At 40.4% G+C, this 16,992-nt stretch overlaps 1 protein-coding gene across 4 annotated transcripts; it reads right to left on the reverse strand.

Moving 5' to 3' along the window:
- Positions 1–654: 654 nt before the first annotated feature.
- Positions 655–16,632, reverse strand: LOC127559429 (galectin-9B-like). Of its 4 annotated transcripts, XM_051993208.1 has the most exons (8): positions 16,104–16,331; positions 8,099–8,190; positions 4,257–4,455; positions 3,491–3,601; positions 2,905–2,946; positions 2,267–2,360; positions 2,137–2,178; positions 655–764 (listed from the first exon to the last, which is right to left on the reverse strand). In XM_051993208.1, the coding sequence occupies exons 1-8, from the start codon at positions 16,326–16,328 to the stop codon at positions 733–735; spliced, it is 837 nt and encodes a 278-aa protein (XP_051849168.1). In that variant the 5' UTR covers positions 16,329–16,331; the 3' UTR covers positions 655–732. The 4 variants fall into 4 exon arrangements, with proteins under 4 accessions (XP_051849168.1, XP_051849167.1, XP_051849170.1 ...); XM_051993207.1 differs by lacking the exon at positions 655–764 and having other exon boundaries at positions 2,008–2,178; XM_051993210.1 differs by lacking the exons at positions 655–764; positions 16,104–16,331 and adding an exon at positions 16,538–16,632 and having other exon boundaries at positions 2,016–2,178.
- Positions 16,633–16,992: the final 360 nt, after the last annotated feature.

Here is a 16,992-nt window from a genome sequence, read left to right on the forward strand (position 1 = left end):
GTTACCAAAGGGTCAATCTAGCTAACTCCAGATAGGCTTAGCTATAGAATAATGAATATTTTAAACTCAAAAACCATTTATAAAAGAATGAGAGGGCTACAACCTCGGTCAATATTACAGATACTTAATGTATTAAGAATAATTGCCACATATAGAACAAGGAAGGCAGAAAAGCTAGGAGGTAGAGATGAAGAAAGGAAGAATTCCAGAGATGGATAACAAACAGCCTGTGAAAATGTTTTGGAATCAAGAGTTGTAGTTTTTTGGGTGAGGAAAAGCTAGTAGGACAGAGTTACTGAATCACAAAATAGGTGATGTAGAATGGATTATAAAAAGACTAGAAATATAAGGAGACTTTATGAACAATTTTAAAATCTCCAAAGAAGATTTTATATTGCATTCTGAAGGCAATAGAAAAACTTTGGAACAATGCCTCATGTGATAGAAGTATTCCAGGGAGAAGATATGGCAAAGCAATAATTTTAGAGAAGATTTTATATAGAATTGAACTGGTTTACCATAGAGTCAAGATAAGAGAGAGGGATATTGCTGACATGATGGCCTAAGAAATATGAAAAAAAAAGGGGGGGGTAATTTTAACTTTCTGAGCTTTCTCGGGCCCTCTCCACCCCAGAAGGACCATTTCCTCTTGGGTCACAGAGTCTGAGGCTCATGCCATCCTCCCCACTGCCCTCCACCATGAGCACAAGGTAACAACTTACATACAACTGACTAGTGTACAAAGTGTTTGGGAAAGCAGGTACCTAGATGGAAACAATGGAAAAACCTAGAATCAGTAACACCTTCACACCCAGAAATAATAATCCAGTCACAGAGTGATAATCAGACAATAAAAATCCAAACAGTCCCCTACACACGTAGTAATATACAGACATCCACAGCCTCACACACATACAGATGCACAGACATATAAAGACACATACACATGCACACACACATCTTCCTCCTAAAATATAAGCTGAAGAATGTCTATTTGGTTCTGGAACTTAAGACAGAAGTGTTTCCAAAGCCTGTCTCTCTGCTTCTCTGCAGATTATGGCTCCATTGCCCTTGCTACTGGAGGGGAACTGATTTTCCTTTCTTTTCACAATTTCTTCTAAAGCTTAAGAAATTTCACACTTTCTTCCTCATTGTCACAAGTCTGACTCACAAGTACCGCCTGTCTTGCTCCTGAACATGTTCCTCCATATCTCCTCCCCAACCTCCTCACTTACCCTGAGCTGGGAGAGGATAAGTCAAATCTAGGAGGATGAGCAGGGATATAAAAAGAACACTCAATCCATAGTCACACAATATGGATTTAAATACCATCTTTTCTGTCTGTGTCACCTTAGTAATTCAGCCTCTTCATCTGCAAAATCAGGGACTTGGACAAGCTGTTGGCTTAAGCCCTTTCTATCCCTAGGGTCCTAGGACTTCTAGACTTGGAACATAGGGAGTGTGGGACAAAGGTTTTTATGGCATGAGCTCAGATACTCCAGATGCTGCTTTCCCTTCAAAAGGAAGACAAGTTCCTCTCTCCTTACTCCCACTTCAGCTTCTCAGGCACCATTCCTTCCTGATGGAGAGGAAAGCACATTGACTTTGGAATCAGAGAATGGACTTAGATCCCACCACTGACACTTACCCATGTGACCAGCCATTTCAACATAAGATCATATATTTGGAGCTGGAAGAAACCTTAGAGACTAGAAGGAAATTGAGGAGCTAATTGACTCATCCAGAGTCACACAACTAGTAAGAGTCTACAGTAGGATTTGAACCCAATTTTACTGATTTTGAAGTCTACTCTCCCTATGATTCCACTCCATAGATTAGAGCTGGAAGAGACCCTATATTTCACTCTTTCTGAAACTGACTTTCCTCCTCTGTAAAAATCTTTAGCACTTAGCACAATACCTGGCATATAATAGGTACTTAATAAATGATTATTCACTTAGAAGATTAGATTAAAGAACCTTTCCAGTTTCAGAGCTTTTATCTTGAGTCTAGCATTCCTAGACCCTGGCTCTTGTCACAGTACATGACTCAGTCTATTTCAACAGATGAAGGGTGGGAGATGGATAAATGAATGAATGGATGAGGCCATAGAATGATCAGTGATGAAAATCTTACCCTGGGTACCGGTGGAAGAAAATTGATGCCAGGAATTTGAGTCTGAAAAGAGGAACAAGAAGGGAAAAAAACTCAATTAATGCACCAACCATCAAACCCACTGAAGATCCCTCAAGGGTACTAGTCTTACAGGTTAATCTTGAATACTCTCTAGATAGAAAAGGTTTTCCTATTTCCCCCAGGGTTTTGGTAGAAATCTCATCCTGTGCCTTTGTCACCATCATCTGAAACATATTTAAGAAAATCATTCACAATCATTCAAATGTACCAAGATTTTAAACTCTTTTTCTCCCTCATTTCTTGGGGAGGAAAGGAAATAAGAATCTTTAGCTTCTTCTTTTCAGACACCAGGGGACTCTGAATGTGAAACACTGATCATACGTTCTGTCATGTAATATAGCTCTTTGGATAGGGGATGGAGGTGGAATATACTTTAAAATGAAGGTTATATGAAAACAAATCGCATAAATAATTTTAATGCAAATACAAGGGCACTAGGGGTGACAGAAGATAATGTTTATGAAATATGATACCAATCTGAAAGTGCTATATGAATGATATCACTTATTCTTCAGGTTCTAGCACAAGAGACCAGGCTGTAGGGAAAGGGTCCCATTCAGGGCTAAGAAAAGGTGCTCAGGGATGATTCCCTCCCAGGCAATCCCTGAACCAGCTCTCTAGGACATTTCCACTCTAGTCCTGATCTGACCAAAGTGAGAAATAGGAAATAAAATAAAGCAAAAAGAATCGGGGACTCTTAAGACTTACGATGACAGTAGAAGGAGCAGGTGGCCAGGCATAGTCTGGAGGCTGGAAGGCATGAAAAACAAAGCAGTGTCATTGCTAAAGCATCAAAAGGACCTGTTCCCTGGAGCCTGGCTGGCTGGCCTCAGATCTTGTGCTTTTGAAGGTACTACTCTGTCCCTCTCAAGGGTTAAGTCTATGAACAGGTGTCCTGTTTTGTTTTGTTTTTTTTTGGTTATTGTTGTTGTTGTTTTAATATTTTGATAACAGAGAGCAGAGAATAGTGCCCTGCAGGAATGCAGTCCAGTTCAGTCTAGTTCAATTCAATTCAATTAAATCAATCTTGATTAAATGTCTGCCAGCCATTGTGCTAGGTGCCAAAAATGGAAGAAGGAAACAGCCAAATCTAAGTGAAGTAAAGGAGGTACACCGCTGGGGGAAGATAACAGAGCTTTCCCCATCCTAATTCAGGAGAGGGAGCAGTGAGGGTTGGGGGCTAAATAAGGGGAGGAAAGAGCTTTCTCCTGGCCTGTGGCAGCTGCCATTCATTGGGATTTCTGCCCTTTCTTTGGGATAGGAAGTGGAGGAGACCTGTGCCATCCATTCTGACCTGGAAGTTGATGGAGGACACCTGCACTATGCCCTCAATTGTGATGGTATCCACCTCATGGAAAGGGATCCGGTGCGGGTACTGAACAAAATAATTCCCATTCACCAACACCTGCCAACAAGAGGAAGCTGTATGAGCAGGAAAGTCAGTGGGACCTTGGGAGCCATAAACATGAGCCTTTGAAAAGGAATCTTCTGATGGAAGAGAATTACTGAGAATAGTTAACATCAAGCTCCCACCCAGTGTTGCTGGTTCTACAATCTGACACCAAATAAAATAAATCAAATCTCTCCTGAGCATGATGGTTCTTTAAATATTTGAAAGCATCAGTCATGTCTCTCCTGAGTTTTCCCTTCTGAGGTTAAACATCCTATTCCCAGTTGCTTCATCTCCTGCCATGGACCCAAGATGCTTCACCATTCTGGTTAGTCTCCTATGGACACATTCCAGGTTAGCAGGGCCCTTTCTGATCTATGATGCCCGAGACCAAACACAGTACTCCAGTGCCAGTCGGAACAAGGCAGAATAAAACAGGACCAGGTTAGATTTAACTGCTCTTGTGACTGTTACACTAGTGATTCACATTTAGTATGAGTCACTAAAGCCTCTGATCTTTTTCAAACAAACTGCTTTCACCAAATCATGCATTTTCTATATTTTCTATATTGTACTCCTGAAGCTAACTTTCTTGAACCCAGCCCTCCAACTTGTAATTCCTGTACTCTTTCAAAGAAAAGTGGTTTAGGAGGGATGATGCTCTACTTACATTGAAGCCTTCATTGCGAACCTGAAAACGAATTTCAAAACATTTTCCCTTCTGAAAAGGCATCTGCATCTTCTTCTCTTCGGGCCCCCAGGAACCAAATGTCTTTGTATTGCATACTACATGGCCACCATCTTCAAATTGAGGGTTGAAATGAAAGACTATGTTTCCAGTGGATCCACATTGAAAATTCACAGCAAAACTAGTTCAGGGGCCAAAAAAATAAAAACAGTTAGTGGATGTTGTGTTTTGGTGATGGCTGGTTCCCAGACACCAGGCCCAGAGACTACTTCTTAGTCTTAACTCTCTTTTCTCTATCATTCCTCTTTTCTCTTTCCTTCCTTTTAGTCTTTGCGACACTTTTCCCTGTAATATTTTATTTTACATGCCTGCATCTTGAAATGTCTCTAAATGCATAATCCTGTGACTTCTCAGATGATAAATGACAAGAATATTCACTTATTCTTAGCCCTTCCTTTTGATTACTCAAGTACCATTTCCTCCAAGAAACCCCTTCTGTCTGCTCCAGACCATAGGGATGTTCTTTGTACTGCATGGAAGAGGTTGGGAGGAAAGAGAGATGCACAGTTTAGACCACATAGAATCCCTGTTCTCATGGAGCATCTTCTCCAGTAGCAGGAGGGAAGTAGCAGACCTGAGATTGGAAGCCAGGTCTCCTATCTAGGTGCAGTGCTCTCCTTAGACATTCCCTAGTACTAGAATTCTTAATCTTTTAAGTATCCTGGTTCCTCCAGCATTCTAATAAAGTTCCTGGATCTCCTCAGAACCATAGTTTTAAATGCATTTCATTACAGTGAAATAAAGAGCTCTTTTTGCCATCTAGTTTTACAGACTTCTTGAATCTAGATTAAGAAGCCCTGATCTTCAAATCTAATAGACATGGCTCTTTTCAACAATGAGACAATTCAGGCCAGATCCAATGATCTTGTGATGAAGAGAGCCATCTACATCCAGAGAGAGGATTGTAGGAACTGAGTGGGGATCACATAGCATTTTAACTCTCTTTGTTGTTGTTTACATTTTGTTTTCTTTCTCATTTTTTCTTTTTTGATTTGATTTTTCTTATGCAGCAAGATAATTGTATAAATATGTATGCATATATTGGACTTCACACATATCTTTAACATATATTGGATTACTTAGGGGAGAAGTGGGGAGAAGGAGGGGAAAAAATTGGAACACAAGACTGCAAGGATCAATGTTGAGAAATTATCCATGCACATGTGTTGAAAATAAAAAGCTTTAATTAAACAAAAGGAAAGATGAAGAAGAAGAAGAAGAAGAAGAAGAAGAAGAAGAAGAAGAAGAAGAAGAGAAGAAGAAGAAGAAGAAGAAGAATCCCTGAACTTGTCTAACATCCTTATTTTCCCAAAGAGAGAAGTAAAGGCCAGTGAATATAAATTACTTTTTTGTGGTCTGATTCCCAACCAGACATTTTTTACTTTGTATCCACAATCTTGCCCTCAAAGTCCCTCTAATTTTCACATGAGCACTTTGTCAGATTCAAGAAATATTCTTTGACTTAATGACATATTTTATTTTCCCTGGCAATGTTTTGGATTCATATTCCTACTTTAGCTGAGTATGTTAGGGTAACCCACAAATTCAATTCATTAATGTTGATTAAGCTAGATTCTGGGGAAGCTACAAAATTTAGATCACATAAAATCTGCCCTCCTTGATTTTTACAAAGTAGTAGACAGGTAATGAGGCTAAGGGGATTAGCAGTGGCTGGAGTGCTGGGTCTTTTGTGGGTTTAAATCTGGCTCAGACATTTCCTAGTTGTGTGACCCTGGTAAGAATTAATGCCTTTTGTTTCAGTTTCTTCATCTATCAAATGAACTGGAGAAGGAAACAGCAAATCTCTGCAGTATCTTTCTCAAGAAAGCCCTAAATGGGTCACAGAGAGTCAAACATGACTGAAAAAGAAATGATAAGACTGTTACAGGACTTCAAAATCTGCTGGAATCATTGGATTCCCTAACACATAAAAAGACTTTTGCAGGACTTCAAAAACTTGGGGAGATCATTGGATTCCCTGACATGTGAAGCAATGGACAATAGATTGGTTTTGGACTATCTCTTGGCTGCTGAAGAAGGCGTATGTGTGACTGTTGTTTACATACCTTCCTTCTAGGACTTATGGCAATCTTTTACAACACCATGTTCATTTATATTGTTTGTTATACTGTTACTTGTGTGTACAATTCATGTTTGTTACACCACATCGAGCCTAGACTGATTGTGGGGAGGGTCATCACTAATAGCCTCTGTGTTATTGCTATGTGCTTGTGTAACACCTCCCATGCTGATGGGTTTGTGCATACCTGTTTCTAATAAGAGCCTTCAGCCCTGAAACCCGCTAGCAACCCCCACTTCCCTTTGGTGCTTTTCATCTCCCTTCCTGAGATGTCAGGGAAGGCGTGATCATTTTCTTTTTAGTGCTTTCACCTCCTTTCCTGAGAAGTCAGGGAGGGTGTGATCACCTCCCTTTGGGGGCTCTGACCTCCCTGAGGAGTCAGGGATGACATGACCACCTGTATTCTAAAACAAAAGAAAGCAGGAGATGTAATGGGCTGAAGCTCGAGTTGATGCACTGAGGTCCCAAGTATGTGAAGCTAAATAGTCTTCAATCTTTATTCTCTGTGGAGGGGTAATGTGAACAGCTGCATTCTCTCTCCACCTCTCTTCCTGCCCCTCTGCCTCCACCCACCAAAATTGTCCCTATGTCATTTCCTATACAACACATCAGGACTTGCACAAAGAGTGGGCAGGGGGCATTCTTTCTCCAAGCATGTATTAATAGCGTATGGTCCAATTACTATTTTAGCTTCACATACTTGGGACCTCAGTGCATCAACTCGAGCTTCAGCCCATTACATCTCCTGCTTTCTTTTGTTTTAGAATACAGGTGGTCATGTCATCCCTGACTCCTCAGGGAGGTCAGAGCCCCCAAAGGGAGGTGATCACACCCTCCTCCTTCTTCTTCTTCTTCTTCTTCTTCTTCTTCATCTTTCCTTTTGTTTAATTAAAGCTTTTTATTTTCAACACATGTGCATGGATAATTTCTCAACATTGATCCTTGCAGTGTATCGATAGAGCACTAGCCCTGAAGTCAGGAGGACCTGAGTTCAAATTTGGTCTTAGACACTTAACACTTCCTGCCTGTGTGACTCTGGGCAAGTCAGTTAACCGCAATTGCCTCAGAAAAATAATAATAAGGCTCAGTAGAGGGATTTCCTCCCTCAATTCATGACCTTCTTCTCCATACTCCCGCTTCCAGCATTGCCTTTTTTTCCCCTAGAGTTTTCCTCTGCTTTCATTACAATCTATGTTGTATTTACTCAACTCTATGTGCATGTAGTTCCTGCACTCTTCTCACATTATAATATAGGTTTCCTGAGGGGAGACACTTATTACAGAAAAAAAAAAGTTGCTATTCCTGGTTCTTATATGTAGCAGGCACTTCAGACAAGGTGGCTAAATTGAGTTGAACAACTGTTTCCATGTTAGCAACCATCCCCTTAATGCTGACCAGTCACCTCTCATATAAAGTCAGGTCCAGAGACTGATCCAATGTAACTGTTGCTGTAAATCACCTATAAACTCAAATCTTGTGAGGGGCCAGTCAGGAGATCACTGCCATATGAGTTTTACCTTCATACGGTTTTCTGACCCATGAGTTTGTTCAGCTTCTGAAGTCTAGTGGAACAACTGAGAGGTCAAAGCAATTGCCAGGGACAATTCTGGAATGGTTACTCATGCCTACACCTGCTGATGGGTACCTGGTTCACCTGTAGGAGTAAAACAGAAGAAAGAAATACCTATTCCCATCAGTAAGAAGGACCGACCCATTGACAGTGATCTCATGTCCATCCTTGAGTCCACCCTGGATAGGTCCAGAAAATGGAATGGGCTGCAGAAAGAATGAAGGACATAGTTGTCAGTTCTAGGTCTCTAGGCAAAAAAAAAAAAAATCCAGGAAAGTTCTATCCTCCAGGGTCTGGATTTAGAGTCAAAGTTGAAGCAGACCAAGGCCTTCAAGGCCTGATGAGATGGCTCCCTGGGATTTTACTACTGTCTGCCATCACTTTATAGAATGGAAGGGAGGTCTTTCTCCCTCCTATCCATAAGACCATGGTTTTCTCCTCTTTTTCTATAGCCATTTAAAATTTGCTTTTCTTTTTTTTTTATTATGAACTTAGCAATTATTAGTAAATATATGAATTTCAACAGAAAACAAAAAAGAAAACCAAATATGAAACTATGAATTTCTCCTGCATTCAATTTGTTTTTCAGAAAGTCTGTATAAAATATAACTTTATAGTAACAAAATTGCTCTATTTATGTCCCTTTCAGAACTTCTTGATGTCTTATCAATTTTATTTTTATTGTTCCCATTTTATTGTTTTTATGACCTTAATAGACATCAACAAACATGAATATTTCAATAAGCAAAGAAGAATAGCAAAGAGAGTATTACATAATAAATTGTTGTAATAGGAATCAGGTTCATATGGACTTCAATCAGATCAGAATGGTCCCTAACATGTGAGTGGCCAGAGCCAAACAAAGCTAGCTAGAGACAGGAGAGTCAGGAATCAAACAGAAGTTTAATTTCAAAGTGAGGGCAATAGCTTACAAGCAAAGACACATCGTCCCAAGGCCTACGCCATCTGTGGGAAGATCTCAATATTTATACCAATGGCTTCAAAGTGACAGTAGCCCTGACAATGAGGGGTAACAATAACAATTTGACATGTTTGATTCATAGCAGAGCTTCATGGGTACTAAAGATGCTTGTCTAAGCTCAGAGACCACCTGATGCCTTTGGGAAACAATTCTTGGATTTGGCTGTGGCTTAGATCATCCAGAGGAAGAATACAAAGAATTGTTGTTTTGCCAAGTTCAGGACAGAAACTTGCTGTTCTTAGTTCTGGAAAATAGGTTATCTTCTAATATCTTGCCAGGACCATCTTGGAAAACTGATGGAGTCTACACATGCATCAGATGCTTAGCAAACTATGAACTACTATTATAAGCACTTTGTTTTTTAAAAGGTATTAAATTTCCCATGACAGTTTCAATACATATTCCTGCTTTTATTTCCCCTTTTGAACTTATTTCTGCTCCTTTCTATGCATTTTAAATGTTTAAATGCTTTAAATGTTTATTCTATTAATTTAAAAAATTTTTTTTGCAATATTATTACTATCCTCCAGCAATTCCTTCCCCCAAAGTCCTCAGTTGTTGTCCCATAATTTTTAATTGGCAATCCCACCCCTGTCCAATCTCCTTTTCCATTATATCTTCAATGAACAAATATATACAACTGTTTCCAGACCTGTATTCTCCAAACATAGTTCAGGAATCTGGTTCCTTTCAGGAAATACATGAGGCCAAAATTATTTTCACAACAATACAAAGGATTTTAATTTCTAATATAATAAATATCAACTAGTATAATGCATAAGACAAAAACTCTTTAGGGGGTCCTCAGTAATTTTTAAGAATGTAGAGAGATCCTAACACCAAAAAAAAAAAAAAATTGAGAACCACTATTCAAGAGTTGCTTTGCTAGAATGATAAAAAATTTACTAGAGTCATGACCTCTCCTTAAGTGTCTTACTAATATAATACCATCAGACCCATGCACATGCTCTTATTCAGTACTGTACAACTGAGTAGTTCCCTTTTCCCCCTGTTACCTCCAGTTGTACCTCATCAGCCATGTAATCCTGTGATCAAAGTGTCCCTAACTTCTTCATTCTTACAACACAGATGACAGACTGTGAAAACTAGGATGCATTTTTCTAGCTATCTTAAATCTTAACCTTAAACATTCTGCAAAAACAAATGTATTGCCTCTCATTGCAGTATTAAGTTTATTTTCCAATTTAAACTTATGCTTTGTGCAGGTAACAATTCTTCTACTTGGTAGATTTTCAAATAAACCAGTTAGTAACAGTCCTTCAGTAGAATTTCTGTGAGAGAGTCACTCTGTGAGAGAAAAGTCGCATTTAAAGGATTCTCTCCTTATGAAGGTTAGTTTATATAATATATACACATGTATATATTATATTGCATATATCATATGCACGTATTACATAAATAAATGTGATTTGTTTCAAATGAAGTCACATGTCCAATTGGACTTCAAGTACTTTTTATCATTTCGTACTGTCACTAGCTAGTACAAAGATAAATATTTCATATCATAGTAAGTTATTATTTTTCAATAGGTGGCTAAATATTTAAAAATTAATTTCCATCTCTCAACAAGAGAGCTTTTAAATTCTCTGAATATTTTCCACTGCATGTTTGTGTGTATACAGTTGCATTTTGTTTTTGTTTTAAATCAAAAATTTACTAGAATCAGAAAAGATATGTGGGTTCAGTCATTTTTCAGTGGAACATGAATTTACATGACCCCATTTGGGATTTTCTTGGCAAACATCCTGGAGTGGTTTGCCATTTCCTTCTCTAGTTTATTTTCCAGAACTGAGGCAACTGAGGCAAACAAGGTTAAGTGACTTGCTAGGGTCATGCAGCTAGTGTCAGAGGTTGGATTTGAATCTAGGTCTTCCTGGATCTAAGCTTGTCATTCCTTTTTCATCTAGAGAAAATTATTCTCTCTCAGTGTCTCTGTTTCTCTCTGTCTCTATCTCTCTCTGTGTGTCTCTCTCAATCTCTCTATGTCTGTCTTACTGTATCTCTCCATCTCTATCTCTGTCTCTGTGTATGTTTCTCTGTAGCACTCCCCATGTCTCTCTGTCTCTCTTTCTTTTTTTCTCTTTCTCTCTCTCTCTCTCTCCCTCATTTGAATTCAGGTCCTCTTGACTTCAGGGCTGGTCTTCTATTCAAGGCAACATGTAGCTGCCCCAAGAAGATTAGTCTCAAATCCATAAGTGTTTGCCACACCTTATTCTACTTAGTTCTAATTCTATCACTTATTATTTGGGTGACTTCTGGCAAGTCCTCCCTCCTTGGAGCCTCAGTTTCCTCACTGAAAAACATGATAAATTCATCTCATCTGCCTCCCCAGGACTGGGAGCAGATGCGGCCTCAGTTAAATTGAGCTCGCCACTTATGGGGTGATATCAGGGGCTCTGGAAACTACTTCCTGCACCTCTTTTCTGAAGCCTGAAATTTCACTGACAGCAGGAAAAGCCTTTCATTCGGCTGCTGGAGACCAAGTTGAAACTACAAATACTCTTAAGAAACATTGCAGCTTATCTTGAAGCCACATCAGTTCATTTCCTGGCTGAAGGTAACATAGTAGTAACAAAATGATCTTATTTGTATCACCAAAGCTTCTTTTTGTTGCCTTCTGCCCACAGAGAGCCCAAAAGGGCAGGTGAGGAGATTCAAGGATTCCTCCATATGCCTCCAGCTCTTGGTCACTCTTGGATTGGAAGGCATTTCAGAGATGATCTAGTATATTTTTTCAATGACACATCCAAACACAGGCTCTTGGTGGCACTAAATAGGTAGAACTTTGAAGAGCTGGACCTCAAGTCAGGAAGTTTCATCTTCCTGAGTTCAAATCCAGCCTCAGACACTTACCAGTCATGTGGCCCTGAGCATCCCTGAGTCCACTTCAGAACTGTGTTTTGATCCTCACATCTGCAATCTGCCCTAAAGCTTTGGGTTTTGTAATACCCCACGATCCCTGTCTCATTAGGGGCTGAGGCTGAACCTTCCCAAATGTAGCTATTCCATCTTCTCCATAAGAAAGTCTTTGTGGACTTATTTGCATTTGAAGCTTTCTAACTGTAACTTTGACATTCATGGCCAGGAGGGACAGCTGGCTATTTTGTCTCCTACAAATGCAGGACTCTGGCAGGCATCCCTGAAAGAGTTTTAAATGGGAGGTAAGGAAATGGGATGGAATGATGGGATACCAGGCTGAGCGGTGGTTTGGGGTTGAAGGTGCTGTTTCCTTCCCATCTCTGCCTCCCATCTCCATGTGCCCAGCTGCCCTGCCCCCAGCAGCCTGTGCCTTGGAGGGAGGTAGTGATCAGCTCTCAGGTAGGAGAGACTGTAAGCATACAGTAATCCTGTCAGCAGCTTCTCTCCACCCAGTGTTTGGTTTTCTGGTCAACCCCATGTCTCTGTATTGACTTGCCAGTTGCATCAAAAAATTCAGACAAGATTGTCAGAAAGAGGTGTTATATTAAGTTGGCCTTGACTGCCAAATGATTGGATTTACACTTTTTTAAAAAAGAGTTTAAACTGCCGACAAGAATTCATAAAATTAAAGTTCAGCCTTGGGGACAGAAAATGGTTAGCTAACATTTTTAAGTGGTAGAAAAAAATTAAAATAAAGTATGGGGCAGTGGAGATCTTGCCTAATATTTACTCACTGTAAATGAGATAAGTCACTACCTCTCTGAATCTCTATTTTCTCACGTATAAAATGGGACAGGTAGATGGCTGAGTGGAAAGAGTGACAGACTTGGAATCAGGAAGACTTTGTTTCCTGAATTCAAATACTTACTAGCTGTGTGACCCTGGACAAGTAATGTAAACCCTATTTGGCTCAGTTTCCCAATCTGTCAAATGAATTGGTGAAGCACTTCAGTATCTTTGCCAAGAAAACCCCAAGTGGGGTCACAATTAAAACAAGTGCACAACAACTCACTAGCTGCCTCAGGAGATGCTCCTCTCTGGTACATGGGCAACTGAGGCAGAATTCTGTACCAATGTTGGATAATGGCACATCAGAACAAGGAACCTTTTTTTGCTTTCCTTGGTCTCATTAAAAGTGACATTTCCTTCCACAGGCAGCACCCAGGGCTAGACACCTTGCTTTTTTGCCTCAAACTCTGAGCTCCAAACCTCAAGCAGTCAGAGAACCCAAGGCTTTAGAACTTTAGTCATGAGATTACTTCCTCCTGGATTAAATAGGGACCTCCAAGGCTATCCTAGACCTCTGCACCCCTCCACCATCTCTGAAACCATGAGAATGAGAAGTAACAAGGGTATGGAGGCACTGAGTATTGTGGGGAGCAAGCTGGAACTAACATTAGGAAGAAGAGATTTCAAATCCTTACTAGCTGTAGGACCTGAGCAAGTTCTTTCATCTCCATGTGCCTCCATTTCCTTCTCTGGAAATTGGAAGGATTGATCTAAATGGCCCCTGAGGCAGTCCTAGATTTAGGAACCTATAATTTCTGTGGACCTCAGTTTCCCCAATTATAAATGGAAATGGAAACAGCTGAAGGGGAGGCCCCAGAGCCCTTCCAGGTGTGGTTTCAGAATGGAATCCACCACACCATTGTTTTATGAGGACAGGAATATGAAAAGGATCTATGCAAATCATCCATGACTTAGTAGATTATAGATTTTGAGATAGATTCTGGGAAAGCCATCTAACCGACCCCACCTCCTTTTTACAAGGGACCCAGATAGAGAGTGACCTGATCAGAGTGGCACAGCTAGTACCTGTGGCCTAGTTTACACAGCTTAAGCCACAGAAATGTGGCTTAAGGTTTCTTCCTGATTCCAAACCATCACTCTCCATGATATCACCCCGTCTCCATTATGGAAGATGCATCATGGAACCAAGAGAGGGCTAGAATGACAGGAATCCAGAGAAAAATTTATTTAATTTCTCAAAAAGTCAGGGAACTGAACTTCTCTATTTTTCCATTGCCACTTTTCAGTTTCCATGAATTATTATTCCCAGCTGCCACAGACTTAGCAGTGGGGTCAGAGTACAGATCATATAAATTTCAGGTCCAATTTCCAAAGCCCTCACGACTCAGTGGCTGCTTTTCAGACCTCAGACAGCCACTAAGTGCTGCCAACATCCATGCGAATTTTTTTTCTCCCCTTATCTCCTAAATGTGAGAGCCACTCACCAAATGGCCTGCTGGTCCCCCAACTGTCACAGGCCAGCGGCAGAATAGCAACGTGTGTTTAACCTGCAGAGCTGGGGCGGCATCTAGGTGCCAAGTCCAGCCCTTATAGGAACAAATTCCCTGGCGTGAACTTGAGCTAGCATTTCCTGGATTGGAATAGGGAATTTCTTGAATTGAGAACAAGTCCAGTACAAAGTAAGGCTGAAACAGGGCAAAACAGGGATGAGACTGACCTGTTCCACACTGTGGAAGGAGCTAAGGAGCATAGTTTTTAGATAGTGCCTTAATTTAGCATCTAGTTTAATCCACACAGATGAGGAAACTGAAACCCACAAAGTGTTAATAACTCAAAACCTGTAGAAGTAAGGGAAGGGCATGAAAAGACGTGTAGATTTATTAAATATGAGGAACTTTACAAATATTCTCTCAGTCTATTGTCACAGCAATCCTGGGAGGTAGGTACTATTATCACCCCCATTTTATTGCTAAGGAAATTGAGACTCTAGAGAGATCAAGTGACTGGCCCAGGGTCATACAGCTTGTAAGTATCTGAGGCAGAATTTGAACTCAGATCTTCCTGGTTCCCCAAGTTTCCTATCTAACTGATGTTTCACAAATTAAGTGGTCTCCAAAGACCACTGAAGTCTTAAATCTGCTATCTAATGCCTTTTCTCCCCTCTTTTCTCCATATACTCAGCTGAATCTGGATGGGGCCTTGGGACCTTCAGTTTGCTCCCTGGACCTTGGTTTCCTCATTTATAAATTATATTTACACACACACACACACACACACACACACACACACACACACATTATAAATACAAATTTATTTTTAAAAAACCTTACTTAAAAAGATTCTAGATGTAGAGCTAGGAGTTTACCTATTCAATAGTTCTTAAAGTGCCTTTGGGTGGGGGAAACTGGGAGGAGAGACTCCCTGAATCCTTTGGTGGAGGGGGGAAGGTTTTGAGATCAAAATTGGTTTTATAATATTACTAATATTATCACTCTCTTAAAATGCTCCCCCTTTTTTAACTACGTATCTGCAAGAAACTAACTTTTCTTCATGTACTTCAGCCAAAATAACATATCATAACAAACAATTGTCTTCTATTAAAGTAGACATTAAAAGGATTTACAAAAACATGCAAAATATAGTTTTACTTCTCATTTTTTTGTTTTGGAAAATATAATTATTTTCTTTTTCAAAGATACTATGAAACAGGTAGTAGATTTTTATTCCCTTTTAAAATTAATTAATTAGTGAATTAACAAAATTTTTAATTTGATCCATTTTAATTTCTAAAAAGGTAACTATCAAGATCTATAACCTACATAAACAGAAGCTCTTTGGTATCCTCAATCATTTAAGAGTCTAAAGGGGTACTGAGACCAAAGAGTTAGCAAACCACTGGTTTAGTCCAATCCCATTATGATATAAATGACCACTAAGGTGTCTTAGGGCTCTAAATTGTCAGGCCTGGTTTATGATTCTTCTAGGATTTGGGGATATTTCATGGGAAGATGGAGTCATCCACATTGGAGACCAGGGGCTGGGAAGGTGGAAGGAAAGGGACTCAAAGACAGTTCTGGGTTAGAAATAGATAGTTACCTCCCCCACACACACTTCACTATTGCCTCAGGATTTTTCATCTTGAAGAATGCGTAATATCCTTACCACAGCATGGTCACTCTTAAGGAAAGATCTCTGGGCCGAACGGACCATGGAATTGGATCATCTGAAGTTTCAAACCTTTTTACATTCTCTGTGGAGCAGGGTGCCTGCTCCCATTCACCTCCGTACCCACCCCTGTTCTCTCTAAAGTAAATCATTCTCCCCTATTTCCTCCGGCCCCAAGATGCATGTCCTCAGAACAGGCACCTTATAGCTGCATGGAAGTAGTCCATGTCACTCTGTCACACTCTACTTCCTCTATATGGAGCCCACCACAAGCAGACTCACCGGATCCTGGTAGGGAGGCTGGCTAAAAGACATGGCTGCTGCTGCTGCTGCTGCTGCTGCTTCATTAAACCAAAAGCTTAGAAAGGGGAGGATTCTTTGGGGAACAGAAACTAACAGAAAACTAACCTGGCAGCTGTTCAAGGGGAGGGCCTTGTTGAGACCAAGGAAATGAGCAGGGAAAGCTGGGTGAGTTAGATGTCTGTAGAAGGGCATTATGCTTTCCATTCTATTTCCAAGAGAAGACCTACCTATATGCCCAATATTTCCTGTACTTAGGTCCATAGATGCAAGGTCATTTCCAGAGACTGAGAACATTAGCCTCCCTGAACGATGGCCTTGACTAAGAGGGGTCATATGAGCTGTAGTTGAAGGAAACTAGTTGAATAAAATTCAAGACAGCCAAAGTGTTTGTAATTTAGAGAAAGTTTATTTACCTGCCCAAGGGACCTCTGGTAGAGTTCCATCTGAGCAGAAGTAGGGACAGTTTATAAGCATTCTGGTTCAGCCTTGAGGTTACATTTAAAGTTAAACAGTGGCTCGTCTTGCCCCTTACACGGCAAAAGATAGGGGGTTACAATGGGAGATGTTTGACATAGATTATTTTGACAGACATCAGGGTTATCGAACAGCCAACCATCCTCACAAACAGCCAACCATCCTTATGGAGTAGATACTCCTTATTGTTGATTAGCCACTTTGAAGTGCAAAACACCCCCTTTAATCTAGTTTGAGCAAACTTTTCTTCAAGAGCCCAAGGCCCTTGTGGAGGAAGGCGGGGCGGGGGGGGGGGGGGGGGGGGGGGGGAGGGGGGAACGCAGTCCTTTGTCTATTTCACTAGTCACAAAGGGAGAAGTGGAATGAATCTTCTAGGTTTTCCAGACAGTCTCTC

The sequence above is a fragment of the Antechinus flavipes genome, chromosome 4, assembly GCF_016432865.1.
Source record: "Antechinus flavipes isolate AdamAnt ecotype Samford, QLD, Australia chromosome 4, AdamAnt_v2, whole genome shotgun sequence".
Classification (NCBI taxonomy): domain Eukaryota; kingdom Metazoa; phylum Chordata; class Mammalia; order Dasyuromorphia; family Dasyuridae; genus Antechinus; species Antechinus flavipes.